Consider the following 22725-nt stretch of genomic DNA (forward strand, 5'->3'; position numbering starts at 1 on the left):
CAAACAAACAATCAAATAAAATAAACAAACATTTAAATAAAATAAATCACTACACTTAACACTTAAATAAAATAAAAACACAAAATTTTAATAACAAAAAAAAAATAATTTGGTGCACAACAATATACCCTCCTTAAAAGGAATTTCGTCCCGAAATTCTTTCTTACCAAATAATTCTGGGTATCTTTCTTTCATGTCTTCCTCCAACTCCCATGTTTCTTCTCGTTACGTATTATTCTTCCACAGGTCCTTAACTAGTGGAATTCTTTTGGATCTCAATTCCTTGATTCCCCTTTCAACAATGCGCTCAGGCTGTTCATCATAACTCTGGTCCTGCTTCAGCTGTAACGGCCCTTAACTCAACACATGAGAGGGGTCTAACACATACTTATGCAACATCGAGACGTGAAAGACGTTATGCATTTCAGCTAACACTAGGGGCAGTGCCAAACGGTACGCAACCTGCCCTACTCTGTCCAAAATCTCAAATGGACCTATATATCTAGGGCTTAACTTCCCCTTCTTTCCAAAATGCATAACACCCTTCATTTGCGAAACTTTCAAGAAAACAAACTCGCCCACTAAAAACTCGATGTCCTTTCTCTTAAGGTCAACGTAGCTCTTTTGCCCACTCTGCGCGGTAAGCATCCTTTGGCGAATCATCTCAATCGCCTCACTGGCTTCCCTAACTACTTCAGGGCCTAAAATCTGTTTCTCCCCAACTTCATCCCAGTGCAGAGGAGATCTACACTTACGCCCATATAGCATCCCATAGGGAGCCATCCCTATAGTAGATTGGTAGATGTTATTATAAGAGAACTCCATTAGGGGTAAATATCGGTTCCAAGAATCTGAAAAGTCCAAAGCACAGCACCTCAACATGTCTTCTAAAATTTGTATAGCCCTCTCAGACTGGCCATTGGTCTGAGGATGAAAAGCGGTGCTAAACTTTAGTCTTGATCCCATAGCTCTTTGTAGCCCTTTCCAAAAGTTCGATATGAAAACTAACCCATGACCAGAAACTATTGACTTTGGCACCCCATGAAGTCTCACTATCTCACTTACGTACAATTCATCATATTGGTCTGCCGTGTATGTGGTTTTAACTGGCAGAAAATGGGCAAACTTAGTGAGTCTATATACTATTACCCACATAGAGTAGTGCTGCTTGGTGGTTCTAGGCAACCCTACTACAAAATCCATTGTTATATCCTCCCATTTCCATTCAGGAATATAGAGCGGTTGGAGCAACCCTGCTGGCCTTTGGTGTTCCGCTTTTACTTGCTAGCATGTCAAACATCTAGCAACAAACTCAGCAAAATCCTTTTTCATTCCATGCCACCAATATAATGCCTTAAGGTCTTGGTACATTTTCGTGGACCCTGGGTGGTATAGAGTCTCATAATTGTAGTCTTTCACTAATTCCAACCACATTCACTGCCTCATATTCAGTTCCTTTTGCGTGAAGAAGCACTTTAGACTTTTGTGGTTGGTGTATATCTCACACCTGACCCCATATAGGTGATGTCTCCATATCTTTAGTGCGAACACCACTACTGCCAACTCAAGGTCATGAGTGGGATATTGTTGCTCATAATCCTTAAGTTTTCTGGAAGCATAAGCTACCACCTTCCCATCTTGCATCAACACACATCACAAACCGTTCTTTGATGCGACACAATACACTACAAATTTCCCTTCCTCAATGGGAACACAAAAGATAGGCACAGAAATCAACTTATCCTTCATGGTCTGAAAGCTTTCTTCACATTTCTCTATCCATGAACATTTATGATGCTTGTGAGTTAAGTTGGTCAATGGTGTTGCGATCTTTGAGAAACCCTCAACAAACTTCCTATAGTAACCCGCCAATCCTAAGAAACTTTGAACTTCTGAGGCATTCTTTGGCTGGGGTCAGTCTCTAATGGCCTCAATCTTTGATGGGTCTACTGCTATTCCATTCTTGGACACTATATGCCCTAGGAAAGTTACCTGTTCCAGCCGAAACTCATATTTAGAGAACTTACCATATAGCTTATGTTCTCGAAATCTTTTCAGAGTCAACCTCAAATGCTCCTTGTGCTCCTCCTTGGTCTTCGAGTAAATAAGGATATCATCTATGAACACTACCACAAACTTGTCAAAGAAATCCTTAAATACCCAGCTCATCATGTCCATAAATGTTGGCTGGGCGTTAGTGAATCCAAAAGACATCACTAAAATTCGTAGTGCCCGTAGCGAGTTCTTAAAGTCATTTTCGAAATGTCTCCTTCTTTCACTTTCAACTGATTGTACCTAGGTCGTAGATCAATCTTCAAGAATACTACTGCCCCTTGCAGTTGATAAAAAATGTCATCTATCCTAGGCAAAGGATATTTATTCTTAATGGTGACCTTATTGAGTTCTCGTTAATCAATGCACATTCTCATACTCCCGTCCTTCTTTTTCACAAATAAGACTGGTGCTCCCCATGGCGAATAGCTAGGTCTTATGAACCCCTTATCCAACAACTCTTGTAGCTGGTTCTTAAGTTCCTTTAACTCCGTAGGCGACATTTGTTAGGGTGCTTTAGAGATCGGTGTTGTTTCTAGTTCAACCTTGATTACAAACTCAATTTCTCTGTCCGAGGGTCCTGGTAATTACTCGGGAAACACCTCCGGGAATTCACAAATAATATGCACATTTTCTGCTTTAATTCTGAATCCTTAGACTTATCCACTACACTAGTCAGAAATGTCAAAGAACCATGTTGCATCATATTCCGTGCTTCCAGTGCAGATATTATGGGTGTTCGAAAACCCGCTACTTCGCCTCTAAAGGAAAAGACCCCTCCTTCCTTTGACCTGAACTCTACGGTCTTCTTTTGACAGTCTATCGCAGCCCCATGTTTGGATAACCAATCCATTGCCGAGTATGACATCATAATCTGCTATACTCAGTTCTATGAGATCTACTGGGCACTTTCTGCCTTCTACCGTTACAGATGTTGACGGTAACCACTTAGTGGACAACATCATATCTCCCGATGGCAACAATGTACTAAAGGTGTGTTCAAACATCTTACGAGGCATATTCATTCTATCAATCACATTCATGGAAACATAAGAATGAGTCTCTCCAGAATCAATTAAGACTCTACACATTGTACCAGATATAGGGAGTTAACATGTAACTACGGTGTTGTTGTTGGGCACTTCATTCTGGGTTAAGGCAAGAACCCTTGCTGGCACCAGATTGCTGTTACTATCTTGTCCCGATTTTTATTGTGGACAATCTTTTCTCAGATGTCTTGCCTAACTGCACTTGTACATTTTTTGGTGTTGTCTTGACATTTTCCCATATGTCGTCTCAAGCATTTAGGACATTTGGGGTGCTCAACTTTATTGCTTCAATGATTCACATGGTTTTAATTATTATTGTGACTGTTGTGGTTGTTGTGATTTCCATTGGGAGATGTGACCTTGGGCCTTTTGTCAGTGCCACTACTTTGTCCCTATTAGGCCTCCTCTTGTTACTCTCTTGAAAGATCTTACTCTTATTGGCCTCTTTCCTTGTAGCATCGTACTTTCATAAACAACTCATCATATGCTCAGTGTCTAAAGCTTTGTCCAGAATCTCAGCATAGCTAACTAGCTCTGTACTAGTCATTTTGATGTCCCTGACAATCATAGGCTTCAGTCCCCTTAAGAATCCTTGAACTCTCACGGCCTTTGTTGAGACTATTTCAGATGTAAACCTTGCCAGTCTGTCAAACTTCTAGGCATACTTTGTGACTGGAGGACTACCTTATGTAAGTGTCACAAACTCATTAGCTCTAGTTGCTAGTACTATAGCATTGAAGTACTTTTTGCTAAAAACTTGTACAAAGTCAGCCTAGGTCATGGTGTCTAAAGTTTGTGTCTTCTTAACCATGTCCCACCAAATCCATCTTTAGGATTGCTAACTATCTTGTTGTCCCTAGAAATCCTTAGTCTGTGTTAGTAGCCTTTGTCTTATTTTTTTCATGTCGCAACTCATTACTTATCCTCATTGTTGCGTCAATTCGTAGCTTGCATTGTCCTATATGTTGAACTATGTTATCATGGATTTGCTCGCCTCTCTGCCTCCTTAGTCTCCATTTACTCCATCGAGGTTTTTGCTGATTTTTGCTACCAAATGTTGTGGCATGTCCACCTTGTGTGCTCCTCTGTTACTTCACGTATCTATCTAGTTAACAACATCACCTCGCAAGATAATGTCATGGAGTAAGCTCCCTAACCTATGTCTTTATTAACAATCGTATCGCAAATCATATGTGTCCTTTGATCTTGATAGTGTCCAGTTATATTATAATTGATGTAATCCATTCTTAACTTTACTTTAAACTTGATAGTGTCATACTTGCGATTTCCTATGATGCATCTCATCCATTAAATACGTTCATTCTCAACAAACATCTTTCAGGGAGCTCATATCCAATCATCTCGGTGTTTACATCATCTATATGAACCCTTGAGATTCCATTGAGCTCATCGAGAAGTTTACTAGAGACATACTTTCCACACAACAATTACAAAACTAAAAAAAAATTAAAAGCAAAAAGGAAACGATAACATATAGAACAAATACTTACGACGCGGTGAGGTGAGATCTTCCTGTCTTTAGCGTGTATGGGGAGGGTCCTTGGAAACATGGACGACCTGTCTCTGATACCATTTGCAAAATGCACTAAACTAGTACTTAATAAAACATTCACATTTTCATTGGTTTATAATAGAAAGCCACTTATTATAAAGGTTTCAGTGGGGTCTTGCTGAAAACATGCAAGTTGGGCCCAATAGTTTAAAAAGAAAATATCAGTTTCATGCAAAGTTCTAAAACATCCAAAAATTTAAACCCCACTGACAAGTTTGAAAAGTCTCATTAAACGTAACATCATTAAAAGAAAATGGTGTATAGAATTGATCGTTTCTCGTCCATAGGATGCCCCACGCCATACACACCAGGACGACAGAACTCCCCACATCACCATGCATGCCATAGAGAAACCTATTTGCTACCTGGAAGGGAAAGTAAGGGGGGTGAGCTAAAAGCCCAGTAAGGAAGTACAAACAATAAGCCAGTAAGATACAACAAATTCCAAGCACTTTCATTTATCTTTATACATCATAGCATCATCATAAAAATGGCGTCAAAATCATAATCATAAACATATTCACGTCAACATAATGTCATCATCATATCATAAACATTATAACATCACAAAACATCATAACATAATCATAAACAATTCCTTGTGAACATGGCCCGCTAACTTGTCCATGCCACCCTTTGAGGTAAACATGAGTCTCTGGTCCTTGAATAACCTTGGCGCGTCCACCCTTGGAGTGACGTCTTAATATCCTTAGTAACTCGGGTTACGTCTTCATATCCTTAGTAACTCATTTGTTGTGTCGCGTTCAACACACTAACAACCATTACATATAACTCGGTTACGTCTTCATATCCTTAGTAACCTCTTTATTTGATGTGTCTCATTCATCACACTAACATTTATTCATATCATACAACATTCATACAAGCCAACATATCATCACATTATAGCATTTCATAACTCATAACATTTTCATTCATACAAACAGTCTTACCATTCATAGCATAAACAATCATAAATTCTATCTAACTTCCTTACCCAGGTCCAAGCTAAGTAAAACCACAACTTCTCAACGAGTCTATACCATAATCAAAATGACATCCCTTAGCTTCACATAATTACTATTTTGCCCTCTCATATAACTCATGTGTGCACGGGCCATGCACACATGGTAAGAGTTACACACAACATACAAATATGCTTAGTTACACATAAGGTCATAAAAAGAATAATGCTCATTCTACCTATATTGCATGCATGATCCTTTTATAAAAACTACATGGTTGCATAATAGACATAATTTTGGACGTAAAAGTGAATTTGCATGTAACATGCATACGTGGGAACGTTGCGTAATTGTGGCGTTTAAAACGATAATTCTATGCGTCTTACTTCCATCGTTTTAAAAATAATAGACTTGTAACACACTACACCAAATACCCATTTCCATAACACATGAATATAATACTAATCAAAAAGTATTATGCTAGAGTACTATGTTGGGGCACTTTATGAAAAAAGGCGATAATAATTTTCACCATCCCGCCACTTAGCATTTTTTTTCATTTTGTGACCTAAAAATTTGGGAGACCGTAGACACAATTCCTTCTCCTTTTTCCTCATCATTCTCTCTCCTCTCTCTCGGATCTCTTTCTCCCACCAGACCTCTCTCCTTTGCTCTTTCTCTCTCGCCTGTGTTTATGGAGCTCGACCTTCCCCTACACGCGCTGGCTAGGGATCTTCAGAGGGCGTCGAAGCTTCGACCCACGTGGGCCCAAGCCCTCACACGTTCAAATCTCAACTAGCTCGCCTCGGTCAAATCGTCGCTGCTCTTGGTGTATCCGATTTGGAATTCTGGTTTGTGAAACCCTTTTTACAATCAAAAAAATTTAAATAAATAAACAAAAAAAATGGAAAGTTTGTGCTTGATTTTTTTAATTTATTTATTTTGGGTAGGAGCGCCATAGATTCATCTTTGTTTAAGCAGTGGTTGAAGAACATCGAAAGTGAGACTGGGATTTTGTCTGGAGGTGACTTGTCTCTAGAACAAGTCTTAATTCAGGTTCTTTTTTCACTCAATTTTCTCGTATTGTTTCTTGGTTGATTGGAAAATAAAGGAGGGACATTTGGTCTGTGCATAATTCCTTTTCAAAACACACTTGCTGAAAAGAAAAAAAAACCATTTGGTTTAGATTGAGGACTTGGTGAGCATTTCACCGAATAACACACAGAATATGCATCAAAACATTTTTTAGTGACTTTTAAAACAATGGGTTTCATGTGGTTGATTGAAATAATCATTACATCACTTATTATTTAATTTTTTGTGTGCACATATCATTACTTTGTAATGGTTTCCATTGAGCGATGATTTCTTCATATTAGGGAGTGGATATGTTTGGAAAGCGCATTGGGTTTCTCAAATTTAAAGCAGATGTTCTTGACAAATCTACTGGCAAAAAGGTATATTATAATCATTTCCCCCCATGTATTTCGAGTCTATTATATTTATATATTAACAATGACATTAAACTTTTAATTTTCTTTTCTATCCATTTCATTTGGTCTTTGTCATCCAAGTATTTAGTCAACAAGTTGATCTGGGTTTTGTCCTTTTCCATTACTTCTTTGATGCTTGCTTTCAGTCATCTTCTCCTTGTTTCTGTTTTGACTGAAACGTGTTTAGGTTCCAGGTATTGTTTTTGCCCGAGGACCAGCTGTAGCCATTCTGATTCTTTTGGACTCAGAAGATGAGACTTATGCTGTTCTCACTGAGCAGGTTTGATCCTTCTACTTTTGGCTTACGTTGTTTTGAGTCTTTAGCTAAAAAGGAGAAAGAAAAGGAATGATGACTAATGTTCTTTTTTCATTGCTAAAATCTTGCTGCAAAATCTTGTATGTTTGTTTTCTCAAGGTAAGGGTCCCAATTGGTAGGCTCGTTTTGGAATTGCCTGCTGGAATGTTGGATGATGACGAGGGTGATATTGTTGGGACTGAAGTTCGTGATGCCTTACAGAGCACTGCTATTTTGGGGGCTATTGTTTCTCATCATTTTTCAGTTTCAAACCCATTAGCTGCAAAAAGAGATGCCTTACAGAGCACTGCTATTTTGGGCTTTGGATGTATGTTATATATACATATCAGCATATTGATAGATATAACAATAAAAATAAGCTACTAATATTACCAACAATTCTTGATGGTGATACTCTGAGCTTTTCAGGTGAAACCAACAGAAATTCTCTTGAAGCCATGGTGAGTCCTTTGTATATTTATACTCATAAATATTCCATTAATCTTCTTATTAATATAAACTAATATGTGTTAAAAATTCTGCACTTTGCCAGGTGAAGAGCACAGGAAAAGAATCATTACAATGGGGTAAATGTGAGAGCAGCTTCATTAGCTCAATGTTCTTAATTACTTGATTATCTTTGCCATTATTAACATTCTAGGTTGTATCAAAATGTTGAAAAAAGTTCATTGTTATACTTATATCAGACAGTTTAAGTTTCTTTCAAGCTCCCTCTATTGTGTGTTAATAAGTATAATTTCATTTTTCTAGTCAAAGGTTGTAAAAAACTATATCAGGATTGAAGGCAATTTTCTCAATTGAATCGAAAGGTAGGTTTCGAATTGGATTGAGGTGTAAGTTGAATAACATTTAAAATATCATAAAATTATGAAAAAAAATAAGAATTTAATAAGCATAGATTCATAAGAATTGAAACATAGCCTTAGTTCGTAAAATGGCACATAATAAGAAAGCATTAAAAAAGGATGGTTTAAATACTTTTTATTTTCCATGTCTCAGATTGAAATGGTTTCAAAATGTAGGCTTCTTCAAAAGTTTTTCCAAACCATGGATCTAGTTGTTTTTAATTGTTGTGATGGACGTGGGAGTATTTGATAAGGTTATGTACACTATATGTGTACATGTTTGTAGTAGATATTGGGATGTTTTTGTGAAGAAGCTATTGAATTTTTCTCTCTACTTTTTTTTTTTATTGTATCTTGATGAGTTTGTTTGTCTTCTTATTTTTTTTCACTTTTCAACAGGATGTGGCATTTGTTGTTGATGGTTGGGCTCTTGAAATTGCACTTAAGCATTATCGAACAGCTTTTACTGAATTAGCAATATTGTCAAGGACTGCTATATGTTGTCGGGTAACACCATCACATAAAGCACAGGTAATCCTTATCAGTACCTGCTATAAGTTATCATTGGACTTGTGATTAAATACATGGTACATTTTAAAATTTAAATTAATATGACCAGGATCTGGTAGACATTAACTATGTGTTGACATCCCCTTGGGGAAACTATAATATTTCTCTATATAAAACGTATGAAACTGGTATGCTGTATAGTTAGGTTTCATATCTTTTGAATGGGGATTGGAGTTCATGGACATGATTTGAAGCTAGAAAAGATATAAGATGTTTTTCTAAAAAACTATGTTTTCTGGAGTTAAAAGTTTTTGCTGGGGAGCACTTGGAGTCCTAAAATTGATTGTTGATGATTTAGCAAATTAACCCTCCTGTTATCTAATATAGTTAACTGGTCTTAATACATCTTAATTGAAATTATCTCTGATACATCTACTAAAACAAAGTTAGTCATATTATTTTTTTTTTGTCCTTGTTTTCCAAATTTAAAGGCTCTTACTCTACGTGTGATGTCATAAAATGTTGAATACCTAAGTACATATTGCGTTTAACCTATTTTGTAGCTTGTGGAGATTTTAAAATCATGTGATTATAGAACATTGGCCATTGGGGATGGAGGGAATGATGTAAGAATGATACAACAAGCTGACATTGGAGTTGGAATCAGTGGGAGAGAGGGGATGCAGGCAACAAGAGCAGCTGATTATAGTATTGGGAGTAAGTTGCTGATACATAAACCCCTCCTCTCACTTTTTGGAAACTTGACAGAACGAACAGGGTAGAGTGATTTGTTTTGGTATTATTGTATTGTTTTGCAGAGTTTAGGTTTCTGAAAAGATTAATACTTGTCCATGGATGTTACTCATACAATCGTACAGCATTTCTATCCCAGTATTCATTTTACAAGTCTCTGGTGGTTTGTTTCATCCAGATCTTGTGAGTTCTCCTGGACAATGCCATTTATTTTCAACTTTTATATCTTTTTATAATTGACATGTAAACATTATTCCTTCTGATCTTGTATATTATTCTTTTTTAAATATCTGGTGTACTAACTTTGGCATGTTTTCAGCTTCTCTTTTGTTTCAAGTGTCTCAGGGACTAGTCTTTTTAATTCTGTTAGCTTGATGGCTTATAATGTTTTCTACACTAGTGTTCCTGTTCTAGTCAGTGTCACGAATTAATTTGAGAAGTAACTATCACATTTTGTGTTAGGGCACCACTAAATTAATGAATCCCATAACACTTATTCAATTAGCATAATGACATAATATGATGGAAATGCTAACTGAAGTCGACCAATCAAAAAAAGCTTGAATCTCTACAAAATTTCATACTAGCATTAACTTCTGTAATTTTTCCCCTGTTGTATGTGCTTTACATTAGATTGTGTTGTTTCATTGGTTCACATTCTCTCTATTCTTGTTGTTTCTCCTAATCTTGCTTGCTGTTTTGAACTTGTGTATATTCTTAGTTTGTTAATTTTCACTATCTTTATAAGAAATTTAACCAAAAGATCTTAGTTAAACTAGATTTTTTTTATTTAGATTTGATTTATACATGTTCTATTATCTGATTTTATTAAACTTTTGTTATAAGTGCGAACTGAAGCTCTACTCTCTTAAAGTTAAACTATGATTATTTGCATATCAGTTTTTGCAATTGTATTTCATTTGCATATTTTAGGTTCTTGATCACAGAAGTGAAAATAAATGAAATTAGATTTAAATTTTGCATGTTCCGTAAAAATTTTCTTCTATTTTATTACTTATTTTTTTGCCTGAAATACTATGTTTTGCACACTACCTTTATGTCTTTTTTTGTAATAATGAAATGGAGATCATTGGCACTTGTCTAATTGAGGATACAACCAAATTGGATTGTGAGAATTTGGCCATTTGATATTTGAAAATTCGCTTCAATATGCAGGCAATTTATGAAATTATTGAAACCTGTCGTTCTCATTTGATAATGCCCAAGTGCTTATCTCCAATTACTCAACATGGTATGTACTCAACTCAGTTTTTTTTTTAGTTTTTTATTTTGTTTCTTAGCCATTGAGTTGATATAAAATATGGCTTCAGTGTATTCTAGTTTCTTGCTTGACCTTTTATTTCCTTCTTTCATTATTGTCTCTAGTGTTTTTTGCAGCCACATGTTGACTTTGGATTAAAAGTACTTGGTGCAAATGCTATGTGGATTCCTGGCCTATATGGGTTTGTCCAGGTAGAGTACTCGTTTAAGTTTCGTTGATTGAGGCTTAGTTGAATAAACACATAAATACATGCATCCATCTTATAGACAAACATAATTTTCTCAGAGTACATATTAATCCTAATATAGTAACTAAATGAATATTGCTTGAAGTTTTTACTTATCTTTTTTTTTTTATTATTCAGAGATGTTTCATTCTGTTCCTTAATACTATTTCTTTTATTATTATTTTCTGCCTCAGGAAATGATTAAAGATCAAGTTGCAAACATGTATTTATGGCTCAAATCTCTAGAAGTACAAAGTATGGATCTAACAAAGTAACGATCTGAGCCCAAGGTCAGTATACATTTTCTTTTTCAGCCATGCTTTTTGTAGTTGTGAAGTTTAGGTATCTCTTTTTCCATTATTTCAGGTAAGGCATCTAGGACACTTAGCTGGTGGTGCTTTAACCAATGCATTAGGTGCTGGAAGAAAATGGTAAGAAATATAAATCAATTAGTGAAGGGTTCAACTTTGTTTATTTTAGTCTAAACAATTATTGTTCCAATGTTGAAGAGTCATGCCAATTCAACAACATTATGGGAAAGAATCTGCAGGCATAAGAAACCTGTTGTAGAGCCTAGACAATCATCTTTGTGTTACTGAGTCAATTGAGGTTACTTACATTAGTACTAGCTATATAGACATTATAAGCAAATAGGATTGGCGATTTAAAGTGCTCACTTGTATGTCTAGTGTTTTTTTATCTGAACTTCAAGATGGTTAAGTTTTAAAATCCCTAACCACTTTTGGTGATTTAAATATTCCTTTCAGACTCTGTTTGGGGACTTGTCTTGAGGTATCATTGATTTTCAATTTTTTTTTTCACTTTTCACCCATGTTTGGATCTAATAAAACCATGTACTTTTTCTTATTCACGTGTTATTTGATTGAACTGAAACTTGGTTGTGCATTTTGTTTTTATTGATGGGTTAGTTGACCTATGTTTAAAGCTTTGGCCATCAACATAACATGGTGGTATTACTTGTTCTAGTTCATCAACTTGGCTAATGGCATATCCACTAATTAAATATCTATGAGCTGAGTACTCAAGTCTCAGAGCATCTTATTAATTTAAGTATTACTAGTAAATAGTTGTTTAAATCTTATTTCAATTTGGCTGGTGCCTTGTTACTTAATGAAATTCTTTGATGATATTTCTTATGAAGAGTCTAAACATGTGCTCTAACTATCTTTGATAGACAATGCTCTGTTGAGGTTAGGTTTCTTCATTCATGTTTTGTCTAGTGCAACTTAAGCAGTTTATTCATTTTAGGCTTGTTGTTCAGAAACTTTAACCCAAGGATCCTGCACTAGCAATTAAAATCATTGAAGAGAAACCATTCGTTTGAGTAGCTTTTATTTACACTTTAATTGTAAACATGTTTAATTTATTAAGTATGTTTGACAGTGGTTATTGTAATCCTAGTAATGACTAAGTTATTATAATGCATTTATATAGTAAATACAAGAGGTGCACAAGAAAGCAAGGTAATCCTAGTGATGACTAAGCTTCGACTCTATTTTATGAACTTACTTATGTCAATATGATCTTCTGCTTTAGTGGTAGCTATGACTATGGCAGTGAAAACATTTGATAACTACTGAATTTAAATTGGATTTTTTTTTTTGTCGATAATAGATACTTGTGACAGACTTTGAATTCTTTAGTTTGGACTATTAGGAACTAGTGTAGTGCTATGAATGTATGGCCTGTCCTTATTGTTGAGACAAGCAATGCTTCTGATCTCCATGGATATACTGTCAGGGCTTTATACAGGGCATTCTAACATCATCTAAATAGGTGGGCTTTTTATTTCCCTGGTTCACACTATAAATGATTAATGGAAAGATTGTAGTACTTTTATTACTACAAATTTTATCTATTAAGTGGTAGCTGCTAGATCTGTTATGGTTTTCTATGAATCGGTTAGTCTTACTCTAATTTTTAGCTCATTATAAGTGATGTATTCTCTTTTTCTAGTTAACACTTCTATATATTTCAATAAAGTTCAGTTCATTCATTCTCTATCCTCTCTGATTTTCTCATTCACTTTCATTTCTGAATTTAACTGTTTGTTTTGTGGAAAATTCATATGCTTAGATTTTTCTTTCTTAATAGGCTGATATGACCATGTTAGAAGACGAACTACCAACAAAAAGATGACTTTCATCAGCCCTTGTCAAGGTATAAAGAAGAAAGTCTTCTGTTGTGCTTTAGAATTATGCTGCTGAATGTTTCTTTCATTTTCATTAAGTTTTAGGTATTGATAGAGTACTCTGTTTGGCCGTGGAATTTTCTCTTCATTCATCTCTTAGCTTATTGTTTTAAGTTGCATGTTTTGTTGCTTCAGTCGTTGTTTTGCATGGTAGTACATCTTGCTATACCCTGCTGTTTCATCAAGTTTTGGAGTTATTACAAATTTAATTTAAACTTTATATGCTTACAGGTGGAAACTATCTTAAGTCTTATGTTCTTAATAATAAAATGACTTTTTTTTTACAATGTGCAGGCATATTGAGATGATTTCTTTGGAGCAATTCTTGACAACATTTGTAGTTGAGGCCTTTAGAATGGAAGAATGTATTTCACTAATTTTTTTATACATTTCTTGTTTTATATTTAGTGATAAAGGAATCTGAATTTGGCATAAATTATGTTGTAATATGATTTCTTAAGCCTAGACTAGTAGACTAAATATTGTAATTACATTTGAGTAATTAATAAAAATCTATTTATGTTACCTTATTTGGCTTGAACTTTCTTATTTGTTTTCCTAGTTTTGTGTAAGTAAAAAAATATTATGTTTCTCTAAGCTAATATAACACATGTGTTATACTAAAGTGTAGTATAACACAAATTTATAAGTATTGAAATGTGTTATATAATCGACTATAAATAACATAATTAAACACTTATCTATTTATTAAAATAACACAGATGTTGTGTTATCGTTGACAGATAATAAGGCATCTGTATAATAATGATAAAGTGTTATGTAAAGTACCCTGACCTACGATAACATAGTCGATCTTAACACATCAAAAAGTGTTATGGTATGTTTTGATAACACATTTTTGGTGTTATTAAAAGCATTTTTTCTTGTAGTGACATGCTTTGTTTACTATTAATTATCTTCTTAAAATTACTAGATTGATTAAATCTCTCAAGACATTATTTTTTTTAAAATAGTTTTATTTAGCCATTTAAAAAAATATATGTGATAAATCCATTTATTATTTTCAAATTACAAAGAAATAACAAAGGCTTGGAATTTATTTAAAATACCTATGATTACCATGTTTCCTTAGAAAATATCAATTTAATTTTAATTAATTGTGTTACCTAATTGATGTGAGAAAAATATATATTTTAAGTGTGGAAAAAATATTTTTGCTTGAATTATTTTAAGACTTAATTTTATGTAACATAAATTCATAGGTGACAATCAAATAATTATTTTACACTTATTAAACTAAATTTTCATCCACCATTAAATTTATTTAAAAATCACAAGTGAATTAAATTCAATTTTTTTTTCTAAATCAAAATAAAGAAAGATCATAACTATTAAAATAAACACTCATACTATATTAAAAATACCATTTTTAATATTACCATAGTTTAGGGTTTTAATTTATTTCAAATACTAATCAAATTCCTCTTATAAAAACACACTTCGCATTTTTTTTTACAAAAATTCCAGCAATCATATTTATCATTAAAATCACCATATTGAATTTAAAACCTCATACTTTCTCTAAAAATATATAAAAATTCTGTAGGTATTTATTTGAGTAAAAATATCATTTTATTATGACTTAAAATACCATTTTAATTTCACAAAATCAACATAGCATTTGGGACATTAATTATGCATGCAAATTATTATTTCACCAAATTTATCACCAATTATACATAAAATCAGCAAGCATATTTAATTATGAAATTTATTTTTACATCATGCTTAAATAATTACTCAAACCAAAACTTTCATGTATCATCATTTATAAGAGACTTGAGACAAATTCCCAACTAACCAAATAACCTAGCATATTTCTAATGAGTATATGTGACATAAAATAAGATGACCAACATGCATCAATAATCTCCCTAGGCCGAAACCAATATGAACATAAACATAAAATACCAAAATCCTCATTTACATTCACATGAAACCTAGCATATATCTATCATCATCCTTGCATGCCTTTACATAAATTACTAGTTTCAAAATGATCATAGCAACATAAACATAAAGCACAAACATTCACATAAATCGCATCAAACACATAATCTCCCAAACATTCCCATAGGTCTTAATAACAAACCATATATTATTTACAAGAAATAAAACCATCACTACCATTCATATATGCCCAACAAGAAATCTTAGAAAAATTCAAACAAAACAAAAACATAACCACCTCATTAAAATGACCAAACATTGAGATTTCCATAGGTTATAGTCATATTTTTCAAACAAAAAGCCCAAACATGACACAAGAGATTACAAGCACCCAAACAAAAAGAGATTGAGGAAAATTTCTATTACCTTCCTTGATTGTGTTAAAGAACACAAGATCACAATAACCTTGGCCACCCTAGGGGTTTTTTTTTCGAAACCCATAACAAGAAAAAGAGAAAATATTCTTATCACCAAGATGAAGATAATATAGATTAGGGGATTCAAACCACTTAAAGATCAAGAACACCAACCTAGTTTTTGAAGTCCTCCTTTTCTCCCTTCTTTTCTCTCTCCTTCCTCTCTCTCTCTCTCTCTCTCTCTCTCTCTCTTCTTCTCTCTTTCTCATGTTCTTCCCCCTTAGCACTATGTGGCTAGCAGCTTGGTGTGATGCAATGAGGTTACCATTTTTTTTTCTTCTTTTTTATATACACAAGGCTGGCTTACTACTTAGGGAAAATCATATATATGAAAATATGATCTCCATGATGCCTAGATAATTTCCCATATTCTCTCATAATTAAAATGAGTCATTTCCTTATTTACTTCTACACCATAATGGAAAACGTTTCCAAGATTTTATCTAGAAGTCTTGTCCTTCACTACAACGCATAGTTTACTACATACTCTTCCATTCTCACACATATTCCCATGACAACACCAATCCAAAAGGAAAGAAAAGATTTCAAGTAATTTCTAATAATTCACATAATAATTATACCAAATAAAATATCATCCAAACAATCAAATGTAATTCATACAACTAACAATCAATCAATCAAAAATAAATCATACAAACAATATTTAATAAATCAAATATAAAACAAAATCATTTAGGAAAAGACAAATAATTGCTTTCCCATTTGTCTTACACGCCTACCATCTGTCCTCTTCTTTATTTTTATTTTTAATTTTAATTAGCTAAAATAAATCTAATAAAAGGAAATAAAAGTGTGTAGAAAATTATATGCAAGTACACCATGCAACCATGCACATGCACACACTCAATCACTAGGGTGCATCACTACCTACCACGCACCTTAGTGCATTCAACCAAATCTCACATAATCACATTTTAAAAATAAAAATAATTACATATCATTTAACAATTAATTTCACAAAAATGCTACCAACAATTAAATAAAGCAAACAAACAATCAAATAAAATAAACAAGCATTTAAATAAAATAAATCACTACACTTAACACTTAAATAAAATATAAACACAAAATTTTAATAACAAAAAAAAAAATTTGGTGCACAACAGGAAATCTAAGTAAGTATGTATGTTAAGATATGAATGACTAAGTATGTATGTATGTTAAGATATGAATAACTAAGTATGTATGTACATTAAGATATGAATGATTAAGTATGTATGTACATTAAGATATGAATGACTAAGTATGTATGTATGTTAAGATATGAATGACTAAGTATGTATGTACGTTAAGATATGAATGACTAAGTAACTATGTATGTTAAGATATGACTGAGTAAGTGAGTATGTATGTTCCCAGTTAAGACTGTATGTATGCTCTGTGATTTTTTGCATGTAGGTGTACCTTCAAGATGTGAATTTTGGTTATGAGGCATGACCATAAGTTTCCAAGACGTTCACACATTCTTAAATTGTATGTTAGGGTTCGGTTTCATCAGAATCCTATTCTTGTTTGGTTATCTACCTAGTTACGGTTAGTTTAAGTCCTTGCTTTGTTTATGTGGTTATGTGTTGTTAAGTTGTTCTTACTAAGCATTTCACTTACCTAGTTGTTTCGTGTTGTATGTAAGCTCAATGGTGTAACGACCCAATTATTCTAGACCTTGGACCATTAATAACTACTATACTAATATTAAGAAAACGTACATATGAAATAACCATAACTTTATTTAAAAACTGTAAAGTAAAGGTTAAATACATAAAAAATTCATTTAGGATATGGGATCCCATTGTTTTGAAAATAAAACAAAACATAACTTAAATAAATTGGTTAAAAAATTAAGTGCGGAAAAATACATAGAAATCATAACTAAAAGACTAAAAAAAAACTTCATCATCTAATCGAACGCTCAGTCCATCGATTCCATCCTACCTCAATACACATCCCCAAGTTGCCAAGAATCTGTCCACCGCCATAACTATTTTCCTGCACATATAAAACATAAAGGAATGAGCCTAATGCCCAGCAAGGAAAATCTACTACAAGCATGAAACATATTCAAACTCATAACTATAAGCTATAAACATATAAGATATATCTATAAAGGCGTACATCATATAAGACTACTATTAATGGCCATTAAAACATGTGATAAACCATCTACGTCCCCTTTCTAATATCTGAGGTAGGTTAGATCACATGGTAGGTTTATGATAACCCATCTACGTCCCCTGTCTAATATCTGAGGTAGGGTAAATCATAACCATGAAACATAAGAAAACATAACATAACATACTATAGCATAACTTATCATAACATATCAACATAACATATAAGCATATAAAACTATCCTATTTTCCTTACCGAAAACCGGGAAGTGAGAACAAGATCGGGACTTTGGAACACTCATAAAAACCATAATAGAGAGGTGAGTATACTAAGGAAAAGAGATGAAAAGAATGAACTACACCATCGAAAAGATACTTACCAACAAGAACCTCAAGTTCAAGAACTTAGATGCCTAACCAAGAATAGAAAAGACTGAGTTAGGATTTGAGTAGAGAAGAACTATAAGAATCAATACAGAAAGGAACTAGAATTAGGAATACCTTGAATGCTTCTATGACCGAACTATACCTCGAAACCGAAATACACTATAACCTTACTTCCCAAGTGTTTATTAAGCTTATAACCCCAACCCAAGTGTTTATCACTCTATAGTCTCACTAGCACCTAGAAGGCTCTGATCAATGCTTGAAGAATGAATGAAAAGGCTTGGTGCTAGGTCCTATTTATAGAGTTCTAGGAATAAAAATCTTCTTTTTGGATTTGAATAAAAATAATGAATTTAATTGAAAATATTTGAATATCCTTCAGCCAAAGGCTTAGGACTTGGTCAAATTGTTCAAAGAGAGGTTTAAGGAGTCAAAGCTTGATTTTTAAAACAAAAATAATAAAAACAAATAGAATTTTAACTTCTAACTCCCTAAATCTCGTAACTTTAAACTCACCTGTAATAAAATCAATATATCTGGAGTTGTAGGACTCTAATTTAGACTCTCTTTATACCGTTAGAAAGCTAATTCAATTATCTACAAATTTTTAGAAATACTATTTTTCGAAATTCATAACATAACTGGGTCAAAAATAGGTCAGAAGTTACAATATCCTAAAGTTACGAAAAATTTATTTACAACCTAATCCACAAATAAATAAAATTGTGACAAATGTCATGCTCCTAACAGATTCTGGTGAAGACTAAGCCTTATATTTCCCTTATTTTATCATTAAAATAATATTTCCTTAATAACCATGCATATGACAAGTGTCATAATCCTATTAGCTCTATCTAAACCTTAGGAATAAATATGCTCATGACAAGTGTCATGTTCTTATTAGCTCTATCTAAACCTTAGGTTATAATAATTGTCATATTAATAACCAACAATATTAATCAAATCTTATGTTATAATTAATATTCTTAAACTATAGGTTAAACTTATAAAATCTACAAGTGTTACTACGAGTGTCTAACTAAGTCCTGGCTTGAACCAAAATCCACAGTCATAAACACACTACAACTACTACTAGCTAAAACTATTACTACTACTATCTATCTAGCTAAGTAAAGTTCTTGGACTCTACCAATGGCAAAGTGGATCAGTGAGTGCTGGAGTTTATCTGCGAGGATGTACATGTGGACTGATTTTTTGAGAATTTATGTTTTGGGGACTAGAACCCATACAATAACTAAGAAATTATTTTGGGCTTGTTGAATGTTTTAAAATTATGACACTGTAATTTACTTTTAAGTATGCACATACTTCTGAATTCTTGCATGTTTTGAAAAAAAATTCTTATATGTATTTTTGGTTATCTTATTTTTAGAAAATTGTTATGTTTTTCCGCAAATTATATTAAGAGATTTTACGGGACATTACAAAAGTGAACCAAACATAGGAAAGTTTTCCCGTTCCATTCCATTCCAACAGAATCCTATCAACCAAACACTACCAAACATCGCGATTTTGCTCTTTTCGCTGTTTGATTTCATGCTCTACCAAAACATTGTTTTTATATAGAGAGTTTATACCTTTTTGGACCCTGTGTTTTTTCCCATTACCTATTTGGACCCTGTGTTTTGACAAATTACTTTTTGGACCCTATGTTTTGTAAAATAGTTAAAATAGAACCCTAAACCCGATTTTGATCAATGTTTTCTCAACTAAAATAACAAATAATTTACCAAACTAACAATTCAGAACAAAAATAAAATCATTCAGCTTAAAAACTGTATTGTTATATTCAATTTTTTCTTCATCAAAATTAAGTTTAGGGTTCTATTTTAACCATTTTACAAAACATAGGGTCCAAAAAGTAATTTGTTAAAATACAGGGTCCAAACAGGTAATGAGACAAAACACAGGGTCCAAAAAAATATAAATCCTTATATATAATACACCCTGATCTTTGAATGTACTGGTCAAATATTTTTACAAAAAAAATTCAATAAAGTTAGAATATTGTGTTAAAAAAGTCATATTCTTAGTCAAATAATTCTATCATTTTTTTAAAGGGAACAAATCTATCAATATTTGACTAAACAAAATTTTACAGAAGATATTTTTTAATCTTTTAATTTAATTTCAACTCTTTCGGCATAGATATTAAAAATAAAGATTTCAAATAATGGATTAAATTAGTTTAAATTCAAATTAATTTAATTTTGTAACTTATTTTAATACAAAATGTCATATAATTTAATTTTATAACTTAATATTAAATTTAAAAAATAACATTCTCCTGGCCATTATTAATAAAACTATTGAATCATATGTTTACTCTAACTCCAATGTTAGTTATATTTTTATATATAAAAAATATATATCTAACATAATTTCTTTGGTTTAACAGAATTTGTTATTATTTCTTTAAAGTTAACAATTAAAACTAGCATCGTTATTGTAGGGGAATGATTTTTCCGAATAAACTAGGGGATATAAATTAAGCAAAATGCACTGTTTCATTTAATAGCTTGAGAAGAGCTGGATTGAAAAAAGAAGAGCTCCAAATGAGCGCGCCGCAGAGCATAGCTTCAAACGAGCCCATCGCAGAGCAGAGCTCGGAGGAGCTCATCTTAGAAGAAGCAGAGCTCATAATAAGCTCATAAAAAAGAATAGCTAACATGAGCTTATTTGTAGAGCAGAGTGCGGTAGAACTTGTTTGGATTGATGAGCTTTGAGCTCAAAGTGATTGAACAGATTGATGAGCTCTTAGCTCAATATGATTGATGTGCTCTGAGCTCAATGTGATTTAATAGATTGATGAGCTCAGAGTTTATCAATATGAACTCATAGCTCAATATGATTGAACAGATTGATAAGCTCTGAGCTCAACATGATTGAACATATTGATGAGCTCTAAGCTCAATGTGATTGCACAGATTGATGAGCTTCGAGCTCATGGTGATTGAAGAGACCGATGAGCATCTGAGCTCATGAGATGAAGAAGAGAAAAAGGCGGGAAGAAAGTGAGTGAAGCCGGCCACATGGACCAATCCCGATAAGCTTCTCTAACTTTCTTCTTTGTTATTTTATTTTCTATAAATAGTAGAAGAGGGACCAAATTTTGGGACCTTGGACTTTAGTTAAAAAAAGTTTGAATAGATTGAGGAGGTGAGAGAGCATTGTGCTGACTTAAGTATCAGAGTGTCTTTTGTAGGTACACCTCATTTGTTCTCTCGACTCATTCCAATGAAGGACACATTTATGCCATTGACCTTGCCAATGGAATAAGTTAGTTATTGGTAATCTTCATCATCAATGGAACACTCTCAAATTCATTAACGTGTGAAATTCATGGAAAAGATTGGAGGGAAGATTTTGACCCAAACAATTATAATAATTAATTATTTATTAAAAAAATTAAAATGCTTAAAATATTTAAACTAATAAAATTATATTTCATTGTTTATTATTAAATATATATTTATGTATATTTTTCTATTAGATTTGAAATATCTTGACTCCAAATATTAAGTTTATTATTTTATATTTGTAATCTTTAGTTAATTGACATTTAAAGACACTTTTTAATATTTAATTTAAAATTTTAAGCAAGCATATATCATATAAATTATAATATAAACTATATTAAAAGTTATGCAAATAGAATTAAATTGTAGCTTTTTTTTTAAGAAAAAAATAATAAATAAATAAATTGTAACACATGCTTTGTATGTGCACCCTAATATATAATTAAAATGTGCAAATCAATATGAGAACGTTATTTTTATAAAATATCTTCTATATAATAAATATGTAAATAACGAAAATTATTGGTTTTAACAGTTTTTTATTTTTTTCGTTAACTTTAACAGAATATTCTTATATATAACAGAATATTATTATATTTAACGGTAGATTGTAAACATGATTTATACTTAAATCAAATTAAATAAATAAATAAATAGTTAAACAAATTAAAATATGATATTTTTGAGATATTTTACAATGACAATTATTTTAAAATAATAAAATCATACATTTTATAACTTAAATAAAATTTAATTAAACTTAAACTTCACGTATTAGAATAATATCATATTAAACATATAACATAATATAATCTACTATTAACTAGAAACAAACTTCTTTAAAAAAAATAGCAACAAACTTAAATTTAAAATCCATGTATAATATTAATATGATTGGAGCTCTTTTTCTTCATCAAATGACATTACGAGTTACATTAGAAACTAAAAATAGTTGATGCATGTATAATACTCTACGCTATGACTTTTTCCATTCTTATTTTATTCTATTATTAACTTATTTAACCATATTATTGTAATTTATATATAAGTCATGTAGTCATGTAAATATATATTGATAACTCTACAAAATAGAGTTATTTTACCACTTTTTATGTGCTAATTATTGCTTAATTCTTGAGTTTTTAAGTAATTTATTAAGTTTTTAAGTAATTTTGCATTTATTAGTCTTATTGTAATTTTCTAGATTTTTATATGTTTTTATAGAT

At 32.3% G+C, this 22725-nt stretch overlaps 2 protein-coding genes and 1 long non-coding RNA gene across 3 annotated transcripts in view; all 3 read left to right on the forward strand.

Moving 5' to 3' along the window:
• The window catches only part of LOC133823871 (nudix hydrolase 14, chloroplastic-like), a gene marked incomplete at its 3' end in the record, with an annotated part of 32585 nt that extends 24924 nt beyond the window's left edge, over positions 1 to 7661 (forward strand). The window contains exons 2-5 of the mRNA XM_062256723.1: positions 6590 to 6695; positions 7019 to 7096; positions 7320 to 7412; positions 7548 to 7661. Coding sequence (XP_062112707.1) covers positions 6590 to 6695; positions 7019 to 7096; positions 7320 to 7412; positions 7548 to 7661 — 391 coding nt within the window. The remainder of the gene's footprint in view (positions 1 to 6589; positions 6696 to 7018; positions 7097 to 7319; positions 7413 to 7547) is intronic.
• Positions 7662 to 7666: 5 nt separating this feature from the next.
• On the forward strand, positions 7667 to 8021 carry LOC133821041 (uncharacterized). Its single transcript, XR_009887279.1, has 3 exons — positions 7667 to 7755; positions 7857 to 7888; positions 7981 to 8021. It is a non-coding gene; the product is annotated as an uncharacterized LOC133821041 (long non-coding RNA).
• A 1350-nt stretch (positions 8022 to 9371) lies between these two features.
• Positions 9372 to 10040, forward strand: LOC133821042 (phospholipid-transporting ATPase 2-like). The gene is made up of 3 exons (XM_062253569.1): positions 9372 to 9520; positions 9622 to 9739; positions 9876 to 10040. The coding sequence occupies exons 1-3, from the start codon at positions 9436 to 9438 to the stop codon at positions 9985 to 9987; spliced, it is 315 nt and encodes a 104-aa protein (XP_062109553.1). The 5' UTR covers positions 9372 to 9435; the 3' UTR covers positions 9988 to 10040.
• The last annotated feature ends 12685 nt before the right edge of the window (positions 10041 to 22725 follow it).

Source organism: Humulus lupulus, chromosome 3 (genome assembly GCF_963169125.1).
Source record: "Humulus lupulus chromosome 3, drHumLupu1.1, whole genome shotgun sequence".
Taxonomy (NCBI): domain Eukaryota; kingdom Viridiplantae; phylum Streptophyta; class Magnoliopsida; order Rosales; family Cannabaceae; genus Humulus; species Humulus lupulus.